Here is a 17,623-nt window from a genome sequence, read left to right on the forward strand (position 1 = left end):
GATGGGTTCTCTGCTCCTCCCTGCCTTTCTGCAGCAGCAGGCCTGGGATGGGGGTGGGTGGGTGCGTGGGTGAAGAGCTCCCCCCCATACACACATTTTTTGAAGACCTCTTTAGGCACTGAGTGCAATGGGCCCTGTCCGCCCACCCAACAGATCCACCCTACTGCTCCTGGGAGGAGTGTCACCCTGCTGCTGCTAGGAGGCCAGGCCACAATGTGGGAGCAGAACCAAGGTGGGCCCCTGTGTCATGGCGTCTACATGCCTGCCTTGCCCGAGGACAGCCCTCTCTGCGATGTCAGTCGTGTAGAAAGAGCAGGCAAGATGAGGTGAGCAAGAGTCTGCTGGTTGGTTTAGCCCAGTCATCAGCCTGACCTTGCTTAGCCCCTCCCTGCCAAGCTGCAGAGCAAACACGGAAACAGGCCTATTAAGAAAAGTCGATCCTAATCAATGGCAGGGTAACAGAACATGAACTTACAGTACAGCTCAAAGAGACCTTGCCAGCAGCCACCAGAGGGCAGACACCAAAGTCAGATTGATCTTAATGGTACAGTTCTAGGGCAGGAAAGCTTTGCGAGAGCCCCAAATCTCAATGCACTTATCCAAGATACATTCCAAGATCCATTTGATCTGGTTGGATCTGATTGTACTGGGCAGTATCAGACATCACAGAGCCAATCGGGTACGGAAAAAAACCCAATGACTTTCTGCATTTATCAATCACTGTGCAAAGGGTGCTACAGGAGCTTGGGGAAGAGCCATGGAGGCTTTCCCTGCAAGGTCAGCAGTTCAAATCCAGTCTAGATGGTAATGTTCCACCCTAAGCTGCATGTGTGTTATGGCCAGGCCTCCTGTGCACAGACAGCTACCTGTCAGGCAAGGCAGTTACCCTACATTGGTATCTGGGGCTCCCCTTCTCATGGCTACTGATTTGGAAAGGGTTGGGGGAGGAGCCGCAGGGCTCCCTGACCACCTCTGTTATTTTTATGCACATAGAGGCCTCAGCGGAGATCAGGGCCCCTATTTACAACCTAAACAGGCCAGCCCTTTGGGACAGGGATGGTCTCTTTTCTGGGTTTGAGCATTCTTTCACACAGCAGGGCCCTAACCCCAGTTGGCACTAGCATCACATAAATATTTACAGGACAGACCCAGCCCTGCGGTCCTTTTGGATTCCTCAGTGCTACCAGATGGCTAACAAGCCATAATAGCAAGAGCTGCCCGGTTCCACCTGCAGCTGGCCTGGAGATTGCACCCCATGCGATCATATACAGCCCAGGACAGGCGTAATTATTGCAGCTCATTCCATCTAGGAATGAAGCCACAGCCACAGAAATAGCTCGCACTGGTACAAAACACAGCAGCCTGTCTGCTTAGCAACATGTCACCATCACCATAACACCCCAGTGCCAAGTTCTCTGTACTGGTCTCCTGGCGAATACAAGAGGAAGAGGGACAATTGTTACTTCTGTTTTGAAAGTGCTCAGATATTTCTGGTGGCGGTGGGGTGCTGAGGCACATAAGCAAGAAAAAGGATGGGACAGCGAATGAGGGGGTTGGAATGGATGAGTGAGTCAGACAAGAGGGCTCGCCAGCCCAAGGCAGGGCTCAGAGTAAGCAGGAGAGGGAATGAGAGCAGGGCAGACTGCGTTCAGGCCTTGCACACACTAGAAACAGATTCTAAACCTTCCTCACAGCTGCTAAGACCAATTCACTCGCACTAGGGTTAGTAACATGAACCCTAACATAGGCACGTCACTTCAGTCTGATCTAGCCTGAGCACCATTACGTGGCTGGCATTAAAAACCACTGGTGACTCATCCTACTACAGCTCCCAACCTTGTTAACACCGATGGAGCTGAACCAACGTCAGCAGCAATGGGAAATTAGTATAGACAGCTCACAAGTGTGCACGTCCCCTCCTGACACAAATGAGGTCTGATTCCTGTGAAGGGAAGTTTCAGAGATTACATGGGAGCAAGGTAACAAAACAAGAGGGAGGAGCTGGTGGCAATGCAAGGAGTCTGTAAACAGCAGTGCCAGTTGCATGCACCTTCCTGCCGAAGCTGATGGTTCTAGTCCTGCAGAAATTGAAAAATCCAAGAGGGAGACCTGCTGAGCTTTAGCATCGCCTTTATCTTACACACACATGTGCATCCCCTTCTGTGGAGGGAGCAATGACACAGGCTTTCTTTCAGAGGGCCAGGGATATGGACCGGCCCCTTAAGACATTTGTGCTTGTAGAATATTACATAAGGTGACATACTCCAGAGGGAGGAGGCTATGATGAAATTGTCCAGCTCCCTCCCCCCACTCCTAACCTTGATACATGGAACACAAGCATCAACATCTCAGCAAAATGTGTTTGACGACATAGGGGCTGCAAGAATTGGCCTTCTGGGAAATGGGACGAGCCTCCTAATAATGCCTGAGTCATACATGACAAGATTTTGACAGTCTGATTTTCCACCCGTGGTGCTAGAGAAAGGAAGCAGCATTAACCAGCACTTACCTAGCTGGTGGCACCATTGAGTGGGATTAAGGTGTAGGAGGTATAATAGCTGACTACTTCTCAGAGCCACAGAGCTCCAGAGCACAATGGAATTGTAAAAAAGCCCTGTTTTCAGGAACAAGAAGAAATAGAAGTTTGGTAGCAAGAGCCAGAACAAAACTGCAGCAGGAAAAGAAACATTAGCCTTTGTGGAAGGAAAAACAACATTGTGCGTTTCAGTTAAAGAACTCTCTTCTCAAGGCAAGGCTGCAGTTTCAAACTAGTGGGCGGTCAGCCTCTGACCACCAGGGAGCACAAAGGGCCTTTTAGCATTGGAGAAATGGAGCCTGCAGTCTTGTTTAAAGTATAAAAGGAGGCTGTCTCTCTCGCACACCACTCTGGTTCACATTGGTCTCCTCTGTTGGTGTCACAGGGAGGTTATGGCATGATGCTGCAGTTCATTGCACTCCAGTTCCTGAGGCCTGCTGGGGAGGAAGCCAAACCCTTGCTTGGAAACAGAGGACAATACAATTTTCCAATTTTCTTGGCTGGGGTCTACTTTAATGAAGTGGTGCATATTTCCTGAAGCCTCTATCAGGACTCATTTTCTCAGGCAATAAGAACATCCTTGTAGTTCAGGTATTCCGCTTGGATTGCCTGTGGCAGTTTTGTAACAGATTCCTGTGCTGTCTGTATTATAATACCGTAAACTCATTGAACCAGAACCCAGCTAAATGTATGTGCATATTGCAGTTTCACTACAGAGAAAATGTGCCTACGAAGAACAGAAACTCTGCCTTAAGAACATAAGAAAGTGTTATTTACTCCTTCACATAACACAAGAACTAGGGGTCACCAAATGAAATTAATAGGCAGCAGGTTTAAAACAAACAAAAGGAAGTATTTTTCCACACAAAACACAGTCAACCTGTGGAACTCCTTGCCAGAGGATGTCGTGAAGGCCAAGACTATAACAGAGTTAAAAAAAAAAAACTAGATAAGTTCAAGGAGGATAGGTCCATCAATGGCTATTAGCCAGGATTGGCAGGGATGGTGTCCCTAGCCTCTGTTTGCTAGAAGCTGGGAATGGGCGACGGGATGGGTCACTTGATGATTACCTGTTCTATTCATTCCATCTGGGGCTAGATGGACCTTTGGTGTGACCCAGGATGGCCATTCTTATGTTCTTATTGGCTAGATCAGTGTTTCTTCTACACTATTATCCTGCCTTTGCTACTGTGCCAACTGCTTCCAAAGGTGGTGTAAAATTCCCAAGAGATGTTCCATGTTATGCTATGAAGAAAGATCCTAATGACTTTTGCTGATGATCCACCTATACTCTGATGCACAACAATAGATAGCTGTTGTAATCCTATCCTGGCTAGGATCATCTGCAGCGGTTCCAATTCATAAATGTGTAACCAATGTTTTCAACTTTAAACTACTTACTTCCATTGCATCAAGGAGCAGTGAGTTCCATTGCTTAAATCTACTGTGCACAGCACATTTCTTTACAAGAGCAAATATAACACCTCTACAACATTTCAGTACTATCAGCTCTTCTGGGGACAACCAACACTGTGCCTGGAACATTACACCTTATCTCCAGCAGCCTTGGGGGCAGGCAGGGATAGTTAAATTGGTCCCTTTAGGGTTAGTATTCTAGCAAGCTATTCTTATAACAGAGGGTGAAGGATACCCAATGAAGAATTTCAGTTAATGTAACACTAGCTGTATAAAAATTGCATTTTATACACAGGTGGAAAGGGGCAGGTATTAATGTGACCTGCATTACTGCCCACAAACCCCTCTTCATAGTACTATCAAGAGGCTGGAAAGTGGCAAACAATATAGTGTCAAGTTACATCTCTAAGGCGTGTTATGTAGGGGAGATTTTCAATTGAAGTGCCCATCTGGGGTAGCATATGTTAGAAGGACAGTCCCAGAAGTGCCCTTTGGAGGGTGCTTCTTTCAGGGGGATAAGATCATTTGGAATGTAGGTCTGGCCATCCAAATGTTAGTAGAGCAGATAGTGAAAATATTACTGCTATCCTCCTCGGCCAGCCAAACCTCATGTCTCTATGTAGTCTCTGCACCCAGGGTACATGTTTGCACTAACATGGACAGAAGCACTCAGACTGAATAGGGTTTATTGACCTCTTCCCTAAGACAGCTTAAACTGCAGCGGATGTTTCCTGTCGCACGCATTTTCTCATATTAATTCCCTGTCTCACCCACACACTCACTGCAATCACATTCATCGACTTGTGAATGCAAAGCACATGTAAGCAGTGGTTATATTCTCACATGCACCAGGAGAAGGTTAAAAGCAGCATTACACGTGTCTTGTAATTATAATCAATGCACAAATTTCCTGTATTTCTGCTAGAGCGCAGCTTCTAACAAGACAACAGTTTTAAATTTTTGGAAATGTGCATTAAAACCTGGTGAATGTGAGGGAATAACGTGAAGGGATTCGTTAATGAGGAGAGATGAATTAGCAGCTTGAGTGAAACAGGCAAACCCTGAGGACTTATCTTGGCTGCATATAGCAAAAGCAGAGTTAATACAGGCACTGTAAGTGAGAGACAGCTGTCTCAATGCAGGGGAAACCTAAACACTTTTGCTTCCTCACTGACATGCATGGTTGACAGCAGTTTTCAACCTTTTTTCATTTTCAGATCCCTAAAAAATGTTGAATGCAGGTGTGGATCCCTTTGGAAACCTTAGACTGTCTGTAGCTCCCCAGGGGTCTAACCACTGACTTAGGATGAAATAGCAGAAATCTTTATTTACTTTGTAACTAGCAATTTATTAAAAAGCACAACATTTGTCCCCAAGCACTGATGGAGTTTCAATTCAATGGAGACTGATTCTTATAAATGTGTGTCCGCAATTCTTTTTCAAAGCTAGTTATTGAAAGGTTTAACCCACTGCGGTTTTATTTCTATTGCAGCTTACTTTACAGGTATGGCTTCAGGAGAGCGGAAAATCCCTCCCCCTCCTCCCCCCACAAAATATTCTTTCAACTGTTCAATATTGGTTCCAGGTATTTTTCCATCATTGCAATTCAGTAAAAAGCCAACTGTGCTTTCCCTCTGTTGATATTCACTCCTTCTTGTCAACTGTTGGGAATGGGCCACATCTACCCTAACTGAATTGGCCTCCTTAGCACTGACCCCCAACATGGTGAGGCAACTCCCATCTTTTCATGTGCTGTATATTTATACCTACCTACTTTTTTTTCACTCCGTGCATCTGATGAAGTGGGTTCTAGCCCACAAAAGCTTATCCCTAAATAAATGTGTTCGTCTCTAAGGAGCCACAAGGACTCCTCGTTGTTTTTGCTGTACTTTATAAGTGTAGGTTAAATTTCCGATTTCATACAGGCAAGGGACTGATCACATGGGCTGAAGACACGCGGTCAGTCAGCAGTGATTGTAGGTCAAATTTTCAAAAGCCTATGTCTCTTGAAAATGGCACTTTTGACATTTTTATCCTAAATACACAAGCAAGGAAATTCAGAGTTTAGGGCAACGCTGCTTTTCTTAAACACCAGCTATCAAATGCCTGCAAGAGGGGCCAAGGCCATTAAATTTAGACATCATCTTGTAAGATGATTTATAAAGAAGCGGCACATCTTCCTCTGGAGCTCTGCATCTAGTTTGGTTCCCCTCACCATAAGCCAATTGAAAATTATATGTTCTCTAGAAATATAGTTGAAACTGAGAAGTTTGAGAGTGGGCAACAGAGATTGTTAGAAGTGCAGTGGAATAGTCATAGGAGGAGATTGCAAGAACTAGGATTATTTAGCTTGGAAGTATAGAATGTGACTGAAGCCAGTTGCTAAAGGTGAAATGATTTGCAAAGCAGACACTACTGGTGGAGGGTGCACGCATAAGGCTTTGGTGAGCCGAGTTAGGCAAAGCTGGAACTGAAGGAGAGTTTCTAATCCTTCTCCTGGCCTTGCAACCACATTTCCTGCCCACCCCACCCAAGACTTCACCTAAGACCAGGTGTTCTCCTTTTCATTTTAGGAAAAAGATGAACAAATAGTCCGGAAGGACAGAGCTGCAATGTACGGAAACAGCAGTGAGACGGAGATGAGCACTAGTTCAATCCAGCCCTACTCAGCAGCTGTAACCTAAAAGTCTAAGCCGATGGCTACACTAGACCGCTTGCAGCTGCGCCACTGTAAGCTCTCGTGTAGCTGCACTAAGCCGAGAAGAGAGCGCTGTCCTGTGACTTACTTAATGTAACGAGTGACGGCAGCAGGAGAAGCACTCCCACCAACATAGCACTGTCCACCCACACCCCTGAGATTGGTGTAACTTACCTTGCTCAAGGGGGTGGTTTATTCACACACCTGCACAACATAAGTTATAGCGACATAAGTGGTAGTGTACATATAGCCTTTGGCTAGGCCTATCTCTACACTTAAAAGGCTACAGTGGCTCAGCTGTGGCGCTTCCATGTAGACACTCACTGTGACAATTGGAGGGTTTCTCCTGTCGCTACAGTTCATCTACCTCCCCGAGAGGCAGTAGCTAGGTTGGTGGAAGAATTCTTCCATTGACCAAGCGCTGTCTACACCTGGGGTTAAGTTAGCATAGCTCCGTCTCTCAGCGGTGTGGATTTCTCACATCTGAGCTATAGCGATGCTGATGCAAGTTTTCAGTGTAGACCAGCCCTAAAATCCAAAGGTTGCTTGCCAGCCAGTGTGAAATGAGTCAAGATCACTTCAGTTCAAAGAGGGAAAATGTGTTCACATTAAACACCCCTTTTAATAGGCACTTGGAGAGAGAGAGAAGTCAAGTATTGAAAAGGTGTGGAGAATCAGCTACCATTTTGCATCCTAGTGGTCCCGCCAGGCCCAAGGTGAGGCCCATGGACTAGGCACATTGTGAGGAAAGTTTGCACTGTATATGCCCCTTCTGCAGATATGACAGTACTGCTGTCAAATTAACCCGGTTCACAAACACTAGAACCACTTTACTAAAGGAGAGAGTTCCATAAGTAATAGAGATAACAGGTTTTTTGGGCCTGCTATTTGAGGCCAACAAGAAGAGAACTAGCCATATACCGGAAGGACATGCAGACACCCTTAAGTAGAAGTTGCAGATAGGAAATCAACACACTAAGAACCCCACAGATTTGCAGTGGCAGCTGGTGATATAACTTCAGCACATCCTGTGAGTAGGACAGCCAGGGGATAGCCACACAAAACCTAAGCAATAAGGAGCCCAACCAAAGAGATCAAATTAAAACCAATCTATGTTGATTGTCACATGCCAAGTGCTCAATGCAGCACAGGCTTCCTGCAGAGCAAATACAGCATCTACTGCCTGGCTAGTAAGTAAAACTGGAGCCTGTCGGAGCCTACCCCTGTTGCGTACTGAGAGGCCATCCATGCCCTCTTCACTTCTTAAATCTACTACAGATTTGATACACTTACAATGCTGTCCAGAACATACAACCCAAGGCAACTGGAGGGCACATAGGACTGAAGGACAAATAAGGGCACTACAGGTTGGGGTGTTCTTTGCTTTTTTAGAATTAGTTATCAAAGCTCTGTTACTGGCTAAAAAAAAAAAACCAATCCTGAAAACAGGAACAAATTCAGCAGGATGACAAAGTACCGCACAGTACTAGGCAGTGTCGGCTCCACAAGGGAGCATGGTTCAGCAAGAGCACTACACAACTGGGGCCAATTCCAAAGGAAATAGGAAACAATGATTTCCAAAGAACCACCACTTACTCCTGCACTGGTATTTGATATTATACAGGTAAAGTGCCACCCTTGCTTAGATGTGACCATTAAAAATATACATAATTTCTTAATTAAAATACAAGTTTGAGAACACCCAAATACACATACTGAAAAATACCTCAGTGGAAACTAACCTTTCCCAGTGTCCAGGCAGCTGTGCGTGATGGCTATCTAGCAAGTGTTAGAGAATTTATTCCCAGTGCAGACGACTAGTTACAGCACCTCCCCATGCTCCAGAGGGTCAGCATGTGTGCTATCTTAGCCCTGGGGTTGGGGTTGGTTTAATGCAATGTAGATACTTAGGGGATCAGAAAGATCGCTGTAATGGTAGGGAAGTTTTAGAGACTGCCGTGATTTTCCTCTTTTCGCTCCCTCTGTTCCTGTAGAACCATTCTCCTCACCTCATCCCTCCACGGACTTGTTTGGTACAAGAGAATTCTTTACAGCTCCTGCCATCTGGAGCAGCCTTTCCTTTACTCACAAGCAGCAACTCACCATCTGTTTAAAAAAACTCATCAAGCAAGATTTTCAAAGGCACAAAAAGGTAGCTAGGCTCTCAACTCCCATTGACTTTCAATGGGAGTTGGGCGCATAACTAACCTGTGCACCTTTGAAAAAAAAAAATCACCCTATGAGAAAACAATTCCCCCATTCCCATGCTTATACCTTTAAATTAATTTTTTTAAAAATCTAAGTTTTAAAGCCTTTTTTTGTTGTCTGTCTGAAAGGTGCCATGCAAAGAGAGCGCTCTTGTATTGAAAATATTTTTTAAAATACACAAAAAATAGCACAGATTTCGAAGTACCATGCTGTTAAAAGATCAAATGACTAGCACAGCCGAGCTCACTGTTGCTGTGTAACTGTGATAGCAAGAAACAAATAGCCAAGTACACAGGATGAGAGGACGCATTATAGAAAAATTAAAGTGATTGCACCACACACAGCTAATATGCTTTTTGCTATAAGGCATGAGAGCCATGCCTGCATGCATGAGGTTATTGCCATAGCCTCCAGGAGTCTCCAAGGGAACCTAAAGACAAACAGCACTTTTGTAAATATAACTACAGGAAGTGCAGCTTGCTCCATTTCCTCTGTTTGTCCTCACGTAAGAGCAAATCTGGTATCAGCGTTCCATGACTACTAGACTCCTCTTTGCTCATTAAAGTACTATCCTTGGGAACTAACCTCGTTACAGATAGCTGGATATTTTAAATAATGTCCAGATGGACACCCACACACATCCGCCTGTCATAGAGAACGTGTATCAATGACTGCTGTACTGACAGACGGTATCAAGTAGCTGTCAAAGGAAAAGGTTAAATATAGCACTTAACTGCATAATTCTGTTTTGTCCAAATTGTACAGCCGGGCATTCCAACTTGGAAAGTTCCCTCCTGCATTTCATAGTGAACTTCTCAGCAATCTAAGAAAAGAAACCATGAGGAAAACTAGTTACCTGTTCTGTGTCTTTCTTCTGAGGAAGTTGAGCACATAAACACAAAAAAGGAGGTACCAGAATTATACAAATAGTTCTCTCATTTGCCTACGCAGTGGTTGAAAAAAATCTGAAAGAAAATCCAAAAGCTAGCCCGTTGCATAACTAGAGTGATTTGAATCAGTGAGCTCTTCACCACACATCTCCGACATGCCAGTTTAAAAATTATCATGCCAAATTCTCAGCTTTGTCAATACAATAGTGATACTTAAGATACTAACTCAGAACAGTTTGGTAAAAATTTTCTGCAAGAGCTAGAACTGGTAGTTGGTTATAGTTTTTAGATGAAACTGAGACAGTACTAACCAACTGAGAATTGCTTTGCTTTTAATATCGGCTAGTGAATTATTTTGGTTCTTTATGAAGTATTTGCAGATATTCAACCTGCGTCAATGCCTACACACCAACTCCTTTCCCACAAAAAACAAACAGTACCTCTCTGGCAAACCACTATCATGTTAAAAGCAAAAGCTGCATTACTGCAACATTATAAGGGAGAATTTACACAGAGAAATCCAGAGCTCTTGTTCCCATAGCTCTGCCACTTTGCACACAGCAATACAAAAAGGCAGATGCACAAGGTGTAATTTAAATACTTTCATATGTAGAAACATTCAAAAATGCGGAAGACTTCTTAATATGGGAATAACTAGCTCCCTGACTTCTTGAATATAAAGTGTCTCACCTATAAACGGTGTATTATGTAGTTCTACCCTTCCTATGTTTAAAGAAAAAGAAAGGCACTAGCATGGATATTGCATGCATGCTATCAAGTAACATCATATATTGTGATTATTGTTAATGAACATTCATTAAAATAGATTCTAGTTTCTTGGAATGTGAGCCCTTAAGAGCAGTGGTGGGTCAGTGCTTTGAGTTATTCTTTGAAGTACTGGAATAATTGTAGTAGATGTCTCAGAGCGTAAATTCAAACATCTAATTAAACAGGTTTGTTGGTTGTTGGTTTTTTTGAATGGCCATTTCAAATATTTCCGTTTGGTGCTTCAATCTGCAACTGCATTCTCAGAGCAATGCTAAAAGACTAATCAGAAATTATGTTTTGGTTTTGTTCATATTTCAGGCCCAGATTTGATTATTTTCGGAATTTACTCAAAAATGTTATTCTCACTGAGGACTAAACTCATGGGAAGTTTGGGCTTTCATTTGTAATATTTTGATTTAAATAATTGTTTTGAACTATGGAAATGTTGTGGTAAGTCAAAGGACCAAATATTCTCTGGGGACTTTCCAAAATTCACCTTTGGGTTGAGAACATACATGAGAAATCTCAAAGCATTGTTTCTGCAGAAAGTTACAGAATTTGAAATTTAGGGTTTGTAATGGAAGTTCTTTCAAAAGCCATGAAAAAACTGCAAGAGCAAAACTACAGTATGAACCTGATTTTATATATAGAAAATCATTAATGTACTTCCAATCTCAAAGGACATGGGAGTAGCAACACCAGTTAATGGTGTAGTGCTGATAGCTGAGGTGAAGTGAGCAGTTGTGATGAGTCACTGGAAAGTCAGGAACTCCCCACATGCAAGCGACACAAATTTTCGAAGGGATATTTAGCACAGGATCTTCAGTAATGCAGGGGTAAAGATCTAGGCAGAGGTCAGATGAGGACAATACAAAAACCCATGTGTTACCACACTACGGTACAAAAGATGACAATGTTTGGAGCTGTTGACATTATCTGCTGCTTTTTTGGTCCCTTTTACTCCTAAATAGGAAGTGATATTCATCTTGGATTTTGCACACCCAGTTTTATTTCAATTCCAAGACAGTGACATTGATTAGTTCCCTTGCAGGAATTTCTGAACAGTGGTAGATTTTACTTACTATATAGAAAACCTATATTTTGCCTTCATGCCATGGTGATAATGCCAAGACATGAGCAGATTAATGGGAAGTGTTAATGAGTATCAGCCTCTGGTTTTAATGCCTTGCTTTATTTGTCTGGGTCACGCTCAGTGATGATTGTTTGTATGCATTCAAGGCCAACTTTACTTCATCCTGAAAATGTGTAGTTCAGATTTTGGACTCGTCTTCAACAAGATGCTTCTGATGCTTTTTTCAAATTTGTAAGTTCCAAGAGTTCTACTAAAACTACACTTATACAGAGAACTTCTGCAAAGGACTTAAGAGTTTTCACTTGAGTTTTCTTTTCAATTTTGTAAGTGACCAAAATGTATGTCTCCTATGATACAAAATCTTTAAACAGGTTGTTTTACCTGGAAACATTTCAGTGAAGGAAACCAAAAAGAACCAACCAAGTGACTTTCCCAGTAATGAACTCTGCACTTGGGAACAATGTCTAGCTGGTACATTGTTTACTTCCAAAGAGGCAAACTGTCAAGATACCATGCACACTACCACCTGGTGGACAAGCTACAGAAAAACACTGGTACTTGCCCGGAAAAGCAGTAACAAATCTTCATACTTAATCAGAACTAAAGTACTAGGCAGCATATGGTGCTGGTGAAGTTTTGGAACAGACATGAAATAAGGACATTGCAATTGGTAAATGAATATATCACCGTAGTAAGAGATATTTCTACAATCACTTTTATTAGTTTATGGAAGAATCCCCACTAGTATTTACATAGTGCAAAAAAAGCTATTACTCCAAAAAAGTATGGTAGATCGAACAATTATCCTTCATACAGCAAAAAAGAAAACAAAACCCTTCATCTTTTATAATAATTTTCTACTGTTTAACCTAAGTTTTGCTACAAATGTTATGACATTAAAGATTAACTGTTTATCTTATTAGAATCTATTAAAAAATATATGAACCATTTATGAACATTTAGAAGGTGGGCTGTGCCAACTGTGTTGCTAATTTCAGTGTTATCACTCAGTATAAATTTCAAGTTAGACATTCTTACATTTCATTGTGTGTGGAAGGGATGGCTAAAAACCCAGATAGGCTGCATCTATGGCTTTCTTCTGCTGGTTTTTGTTTTTGTAAACAAATCTTCACATTGAATTTTAATGATTAAAATATGATCAACATTAAAATCAACTGGATATTTTGATTAGTTGGCACAACTTCACAGAGAATACTTAGACAGTTTTAGCAAACAGCAGCTTTTCAAACAATAAAACTTTTTTGCATTCATATTTAAAGTAATGTTATTAAAATTTAAACTTCATGTTAAAGAACTGGACTGAATCACGTGAAAATCCTCACCCACATAAGCATTAGAGATCTCCCACCTTTATGTTAAGAAATCAGACAAGTGCATTATTGAAGAACATTTTCTATAGTTTTTTAATTTTAAAAATACGGGACAAATCCTGCAGTCATTGTTTGGTTCCAATCCTGCAAACACTTACAAAGGTGTTTCAATTAAGCATACCAATAGGTCTGCTGAGATCAGTGGAACTACTCGTGTTCCTAAAGTCAAGTATGTAAGTAAGTATTTGCAGGACCAGGGCCTTCATCCTTACTCAGACAAAAAATATATATATTTGGTCTGATGAAGGACTACGTTCTCCAGATTTTTTCCCCTAAATTTATTTTTGCACAAATACCAGAAGTGTTATATAAAATAATTTCTATGCATAGTCACCTCTATCAATTCATTTGTAAAGATGCCCTACCACACATTATTTTTCATGTTTTGCCAGATGCATGAAATCTAAATAATCCAATAGTCTTTGAAAGAAAAAAAATGGATATTTGTTTTCTGAATAATCTTCACAACAAAAAAACATATCTATAGTCATATAACTCCAGAAACATCTGTTTTTTGGAGTGTAACAACCTGTACAATAAATTGTATATTTTTATAGTGAAATAGAAATCCAGCTATCTTAAAAAATTAATCATGGCACTATAAAATAACCTATCGGAAAGGTTATGCTTTTTTTATTTCTGTTGCTGATAGAAACAAGATTACCACAAGATCAAGATTATACCTCTTAAGTGCTGCACATTGCAAGGAACTTCCCTAATTTTAGATGCAAATGGACCTCTTCCCAGACACACAGTCATTCCATTCGCAATTATCTCTCATTCTCATCTTATCAAAAGGAAACGTTCTAAATGGATGGTTTCCTTTACTCTGTTTTGGTTTGCCTTTCTGGAGATGATCATTCACATTTTCAAAGATTCTCCTTGTTTGCTGGCAAATAGAGGTACTAGATGAGCTGTATCATCTTTAATGAACTCATAATATACTTATGTAATCTGTAGCAAAATTACAATTAAACAGTGGGTTGAAGATTACAAGTAGATTTCCTGTTTGATATAAATGTCAAATCTTAAAATGACTGTCCAAGTTCAGAAGAGACAAAAAAGAAACCTTTGTAATGCTACTACCTCAAGATCAAGAGTTATTTGAATCACTGTCATGGAATAAGCAAAAGGAAATGTACAGATGATTATAGTTTTTTGTAATCCCACTTTCCATTTTGGGAAAATCTAGGTCAAATTCTATCCTTAGTGTGCACAGATGATCTTAGTTGTTGACAGAAGCTGTGCTTACACATCCAAGGGCAAACATTGATCCTCTGTCAGCAGTTCAAACCCCTATCATTTCCTAAATCAACTAAACCTTTCGAAGTGTATGCACAATAAAATCTGCAGTACAAACAATTGGGTTAATATTTAGGAGGCATCATTCTTTACTCTTTGTATTCCTATAAAAGTCTGTTGCTAATATCTAGGAAGATTATATCAAGGAACTAAGAACATGACAGGACAGCTCTTCAACAATGTCCTGCATAGCATTTGCTATGTCTACAGATACCAAAGTGTTATTTACATAATACTCAAACTCTTTGTTTCCACAATGCTCATTACCATCTGAAAGACAGGACTAGATATTTCCTAAACCTGGAGTCTGAGTTTCCCAGTGCAACATGAAATACCAGTATTACAAATACTAAAAAAGTGCTGGTCCCAAATTATGTAAACTAAATGTGCAACTAAAATGTCCATGTATTTTGTGTTACTGAAAGTTACCTTTTTTTAAATGGAAGTGGTCTAGAGAATAATGAAGTAGAATTAAAACAAATCTATGTTTGCCATGAAAAACTGTTATTCGTGAAAATGGTTCTTTGGCTACTCCTGTAGTCAAGTCCTTGGTGCTGATGGCTTCAGTACCTTTATTGCCAGTACTGGACAAAGTTAGAAAATTCAGACTCTTAGTGTGCAAGGATTAGACATATACTCCATCCCCAATCTGAAATAAATTCATCACCAGAGAATGGATTTCATTTCAATACTAGGAACAAAAATGGATAATTCTATGGCAGCTTATTCGTTTCTGGCCTTTTTTTTTTTTTGAACCACTGACACCTCTCAGAACTCCAAGGCACTTTCCTGCCTTCCCAGAACAACTACTTTACTACTCTAGAAGTCAACTACTAGGCTGCTACAACTGAAGAACAAGAGTTCACATTCTCAATGAGAATTAATCCTAAAATTGATCCTGAACTTAATATAAAAGTGGCCAGAATCAAAGCATGCAAGTGAACACAACCATACACTTAGCTATTATATCAGTCACACTTACTGTTAAATACTCAGATCACTTATGCCTGTTTTATTTAATGTAAATAAAATTATGCACATCAGCATTCCTGAGGTAAGTGAAAGAATAAGGAAGCAGTCAGTTACTAAGAACAACATGGATGGTGGTCATGGTTAATGGTTCCCTTACTTTGACTCCGCACACAGTGATTTTTTTTTTTTTAAGTATTTCATTGGAAAAAAGCAAACACATACATTAACTACAATTATTTTGCTATGTGGTTTTGGGTTAAAGTTATTCTAACATATTGTAACCATCTCATTACAGTCCGCATCTTTTGCGATATACCCTCATAGACCCAACTAAAAGCTGCATCTGTCTTAGCATAAGAATCATGCATACATTTCTCTATAATCTCCTCTTCCTTTTGACTGAAAGAAAAATGTTTTTGGATTTTTCTGGCTTCTCTTCCATTTTATTTCCTGGTATAATTAGAAAATTATAGCCAATCAGGTTAAAATGATTGGGGTATCAGCAATGCAAAACGTTGGTAACTGTTGCAAGTCTTAAAACATAGATCAGCTCATGTGTTGAAAAAAAGATAAACAGTCAAATTTAAGAAGATTTTTGCTTACAATTGGTCATTTATAAATAGTTTCTCCGTTTACAAAAGAAGCTCAAGTGACTATCTAATACTGACTGAAATTTTTACACAGATGGTTTCAATTCTGGGAAATACAGATACTGATTAAAAGCTAAACTATAGGTTTTAATGAAACAATTAACAAAAGACAGCTACAAATATTTGTTGTGAATTAAATACATACATTAAATGTTAAACAGTGCAAAATGTTGAGATGAAGCATACAAAGTAATGGCTGCAACCCTTACAACAGTTAATTATAATTTTAAAGAGTTCCTGAGTTTGTGCTTATTTTTACAACACGTAATTGGAATCTGTGTGTTCTTTATTCGAAGAATTGCTGATCGTGGGTTTATGTTGGGCATTACTTGCGTGCTTATCAGTTGTCCATTCCTCACCATCAATTACTGGATCTACCTGCTCAGGTGTTTCTAACTCTTCCTCTTCACTTTGTTCTGCATGGTCTCCCTCTGCACCACTAAGGGTCTTCCCAAGTTGAAGGGTTTCCATAGTTCTTTGGGTCTCTGAGACCCAAGATTCAATTCTGCTATTAAGTTGAACCTCTACTGATATAGGTTCATGGGTGTAATCCTCATCATCTTCGTCGTCATCCTCCTCCTCTTCTTCAAGCATTCCTGGTACAAGAGTACTGGTGGTACTGGTCATGGAGGAATTCAAAAGATCACGACAGCTGCCATCCAAAGATCCTGTCTCTGTACTCTGCTGTGAGGCCCATTCCAGATTGTCATCTGGCTTCACCTCTTCTTTGTCACTTGGCAAGGATTTTCCATGACTTGCAGTTGAGGTAGTTCCGGTTGTAGCTGTAAGTGGCTGTTTGTTAACAGTGGCTTTCTCAATTTGAACACTGCTAGATTTTTCTGGTGCAGTTGTCTTAAATGAGGACTCTCTCTCATTTTCAGAGGTTTCTAACCCATCAGATGTTTCCACCATGTTTCTCCAGTTTGTTTCTGCAAATCAAGACACCACAAGCTCATCAGAAAACTGACAGCTTAGAGTAGGGTTACCATATTTTGAGTGTCCAAAAAGAGGACACTCCACAGGGCCCCGCCCCCCACCCCAACTCCACCCCTTCCCAAAGTCCCTGCCCCAACTCCGCCCCCTCCCCTGCTTCCCGCGAACATTTGATTCGCGGGAAGCCTGAAGCAGGTAAGGGGGGTGGGGAGAGGAGGTGCGGCCCAGCCTGGCCCCCCCCGGCGTCTCCAGCCTGGGTCGGCTCGGGCCCCGGCCCGCCGGCCCCCGCACCGCCGGCCCCGATTTTCCCAGACATGTCTGGCTTTTTGGGATTTCCTCCCGGACAGGGATTTGAAGCCCAAAAAGCCGGACATGTCCGGGAAAAACCGGACGTATGGTAACCCTAGCTTAGAGTTTTTAAAACATTTACACAATTAAAAAAAAATCCTAAGATCTTGTTCAAGTAAAAAGCATAAAAGGGAAACGTGCATGTAACACTATACTTGTCCAAACATGATCACACAGTGAACAGTTTGAAAAAAAAAAAACCAAGAGCAGAAAAAACTTTCATGCTTAAAGAGATTCTCAAACACAGTTTGTTCTGAAATTAAAAAAGGTGTTGATGCGCTTGCCTCAGCACTACACTCAGTAAGAAATGGCATGGCTGTTGATGTGTGGGGAGACCACGCAGCAGGGTTTTACTGTCAGTGCCAGAATCCCATGGTAATTTGCCAAAATAGTATTAATCATCCTGCTAGTGTCTGTT

The 17,623-nt window shown here is 41.2% G+C and overlaps 2 protein-coding genes across 8 annotated transcripts in view; both read right to left on the reverse strand.

Annotated features, from left to right (window-relative positions):
• SHC4 (SHC adaptor protein 4) overlaps window positions 1–9,758 on the reverse strand; it is a 65,091-nt gene extending 55,333 nt beyond the window's left edge. Inside the window, exon 1 of one of the 2 annotated variants that reach the window (XM_034784494.1) lies at window positions 9,715–9,758. Coding sequence is in view for 1 of the 2 variants with exons in the window: in XM_034784493.1 (XP_034640384.1) it covers window positions 9,593–9,658 (66 nt within the window). In the remaining variant the exon portion in view is untranslated. Of the gene's footprint in view, window positions 1–9,592 lie in introns of both variants that reach the window. The other variant, XM_034784493.1, reaches the window with a different exon arrangement.
• A 2,550-nt stretch (window positions 9,759–12,308) lies between these two features.
• The window catches only part of SECISBP2L (SECIS binding protein 2 like), a 44,741-nt gene continuing 39,426 nt past the window's right edge, over window positions 12,309–17,623 (reverse strand). For all 6 annotated transcript variants that reach the window (XM_034782818.1, XM_034782817.1, XM_034782819.1 and 3 more), the window contains one exon: window positions 12,309–16,853. In XM_034782818.1, coding sequence (XP_034638709.1) covers window positions 16,180–16,853 — 674 coding nt within the window. In that variant the 3' untranslated portion in view covers window positions 12,309–16,179. The remainder of the gene's footprint in view (window positions 16,854–17,623) is intronic.

The sequence above is a fragment of the Trachemys scripta genome, chromosome 10 (genome assembly GCF_013100865.1).
Source record: "Trachemys scripta elegans isolate TJP31775 chromosome 10, CAS_Tse_1.0, whole genome shotgun sequence".
Classification (NCBI taxonomy): Eukaryota; Metazoa; Chordata; order Testudines; family Emydidae; genus Trachemys; species Trachemys scripta.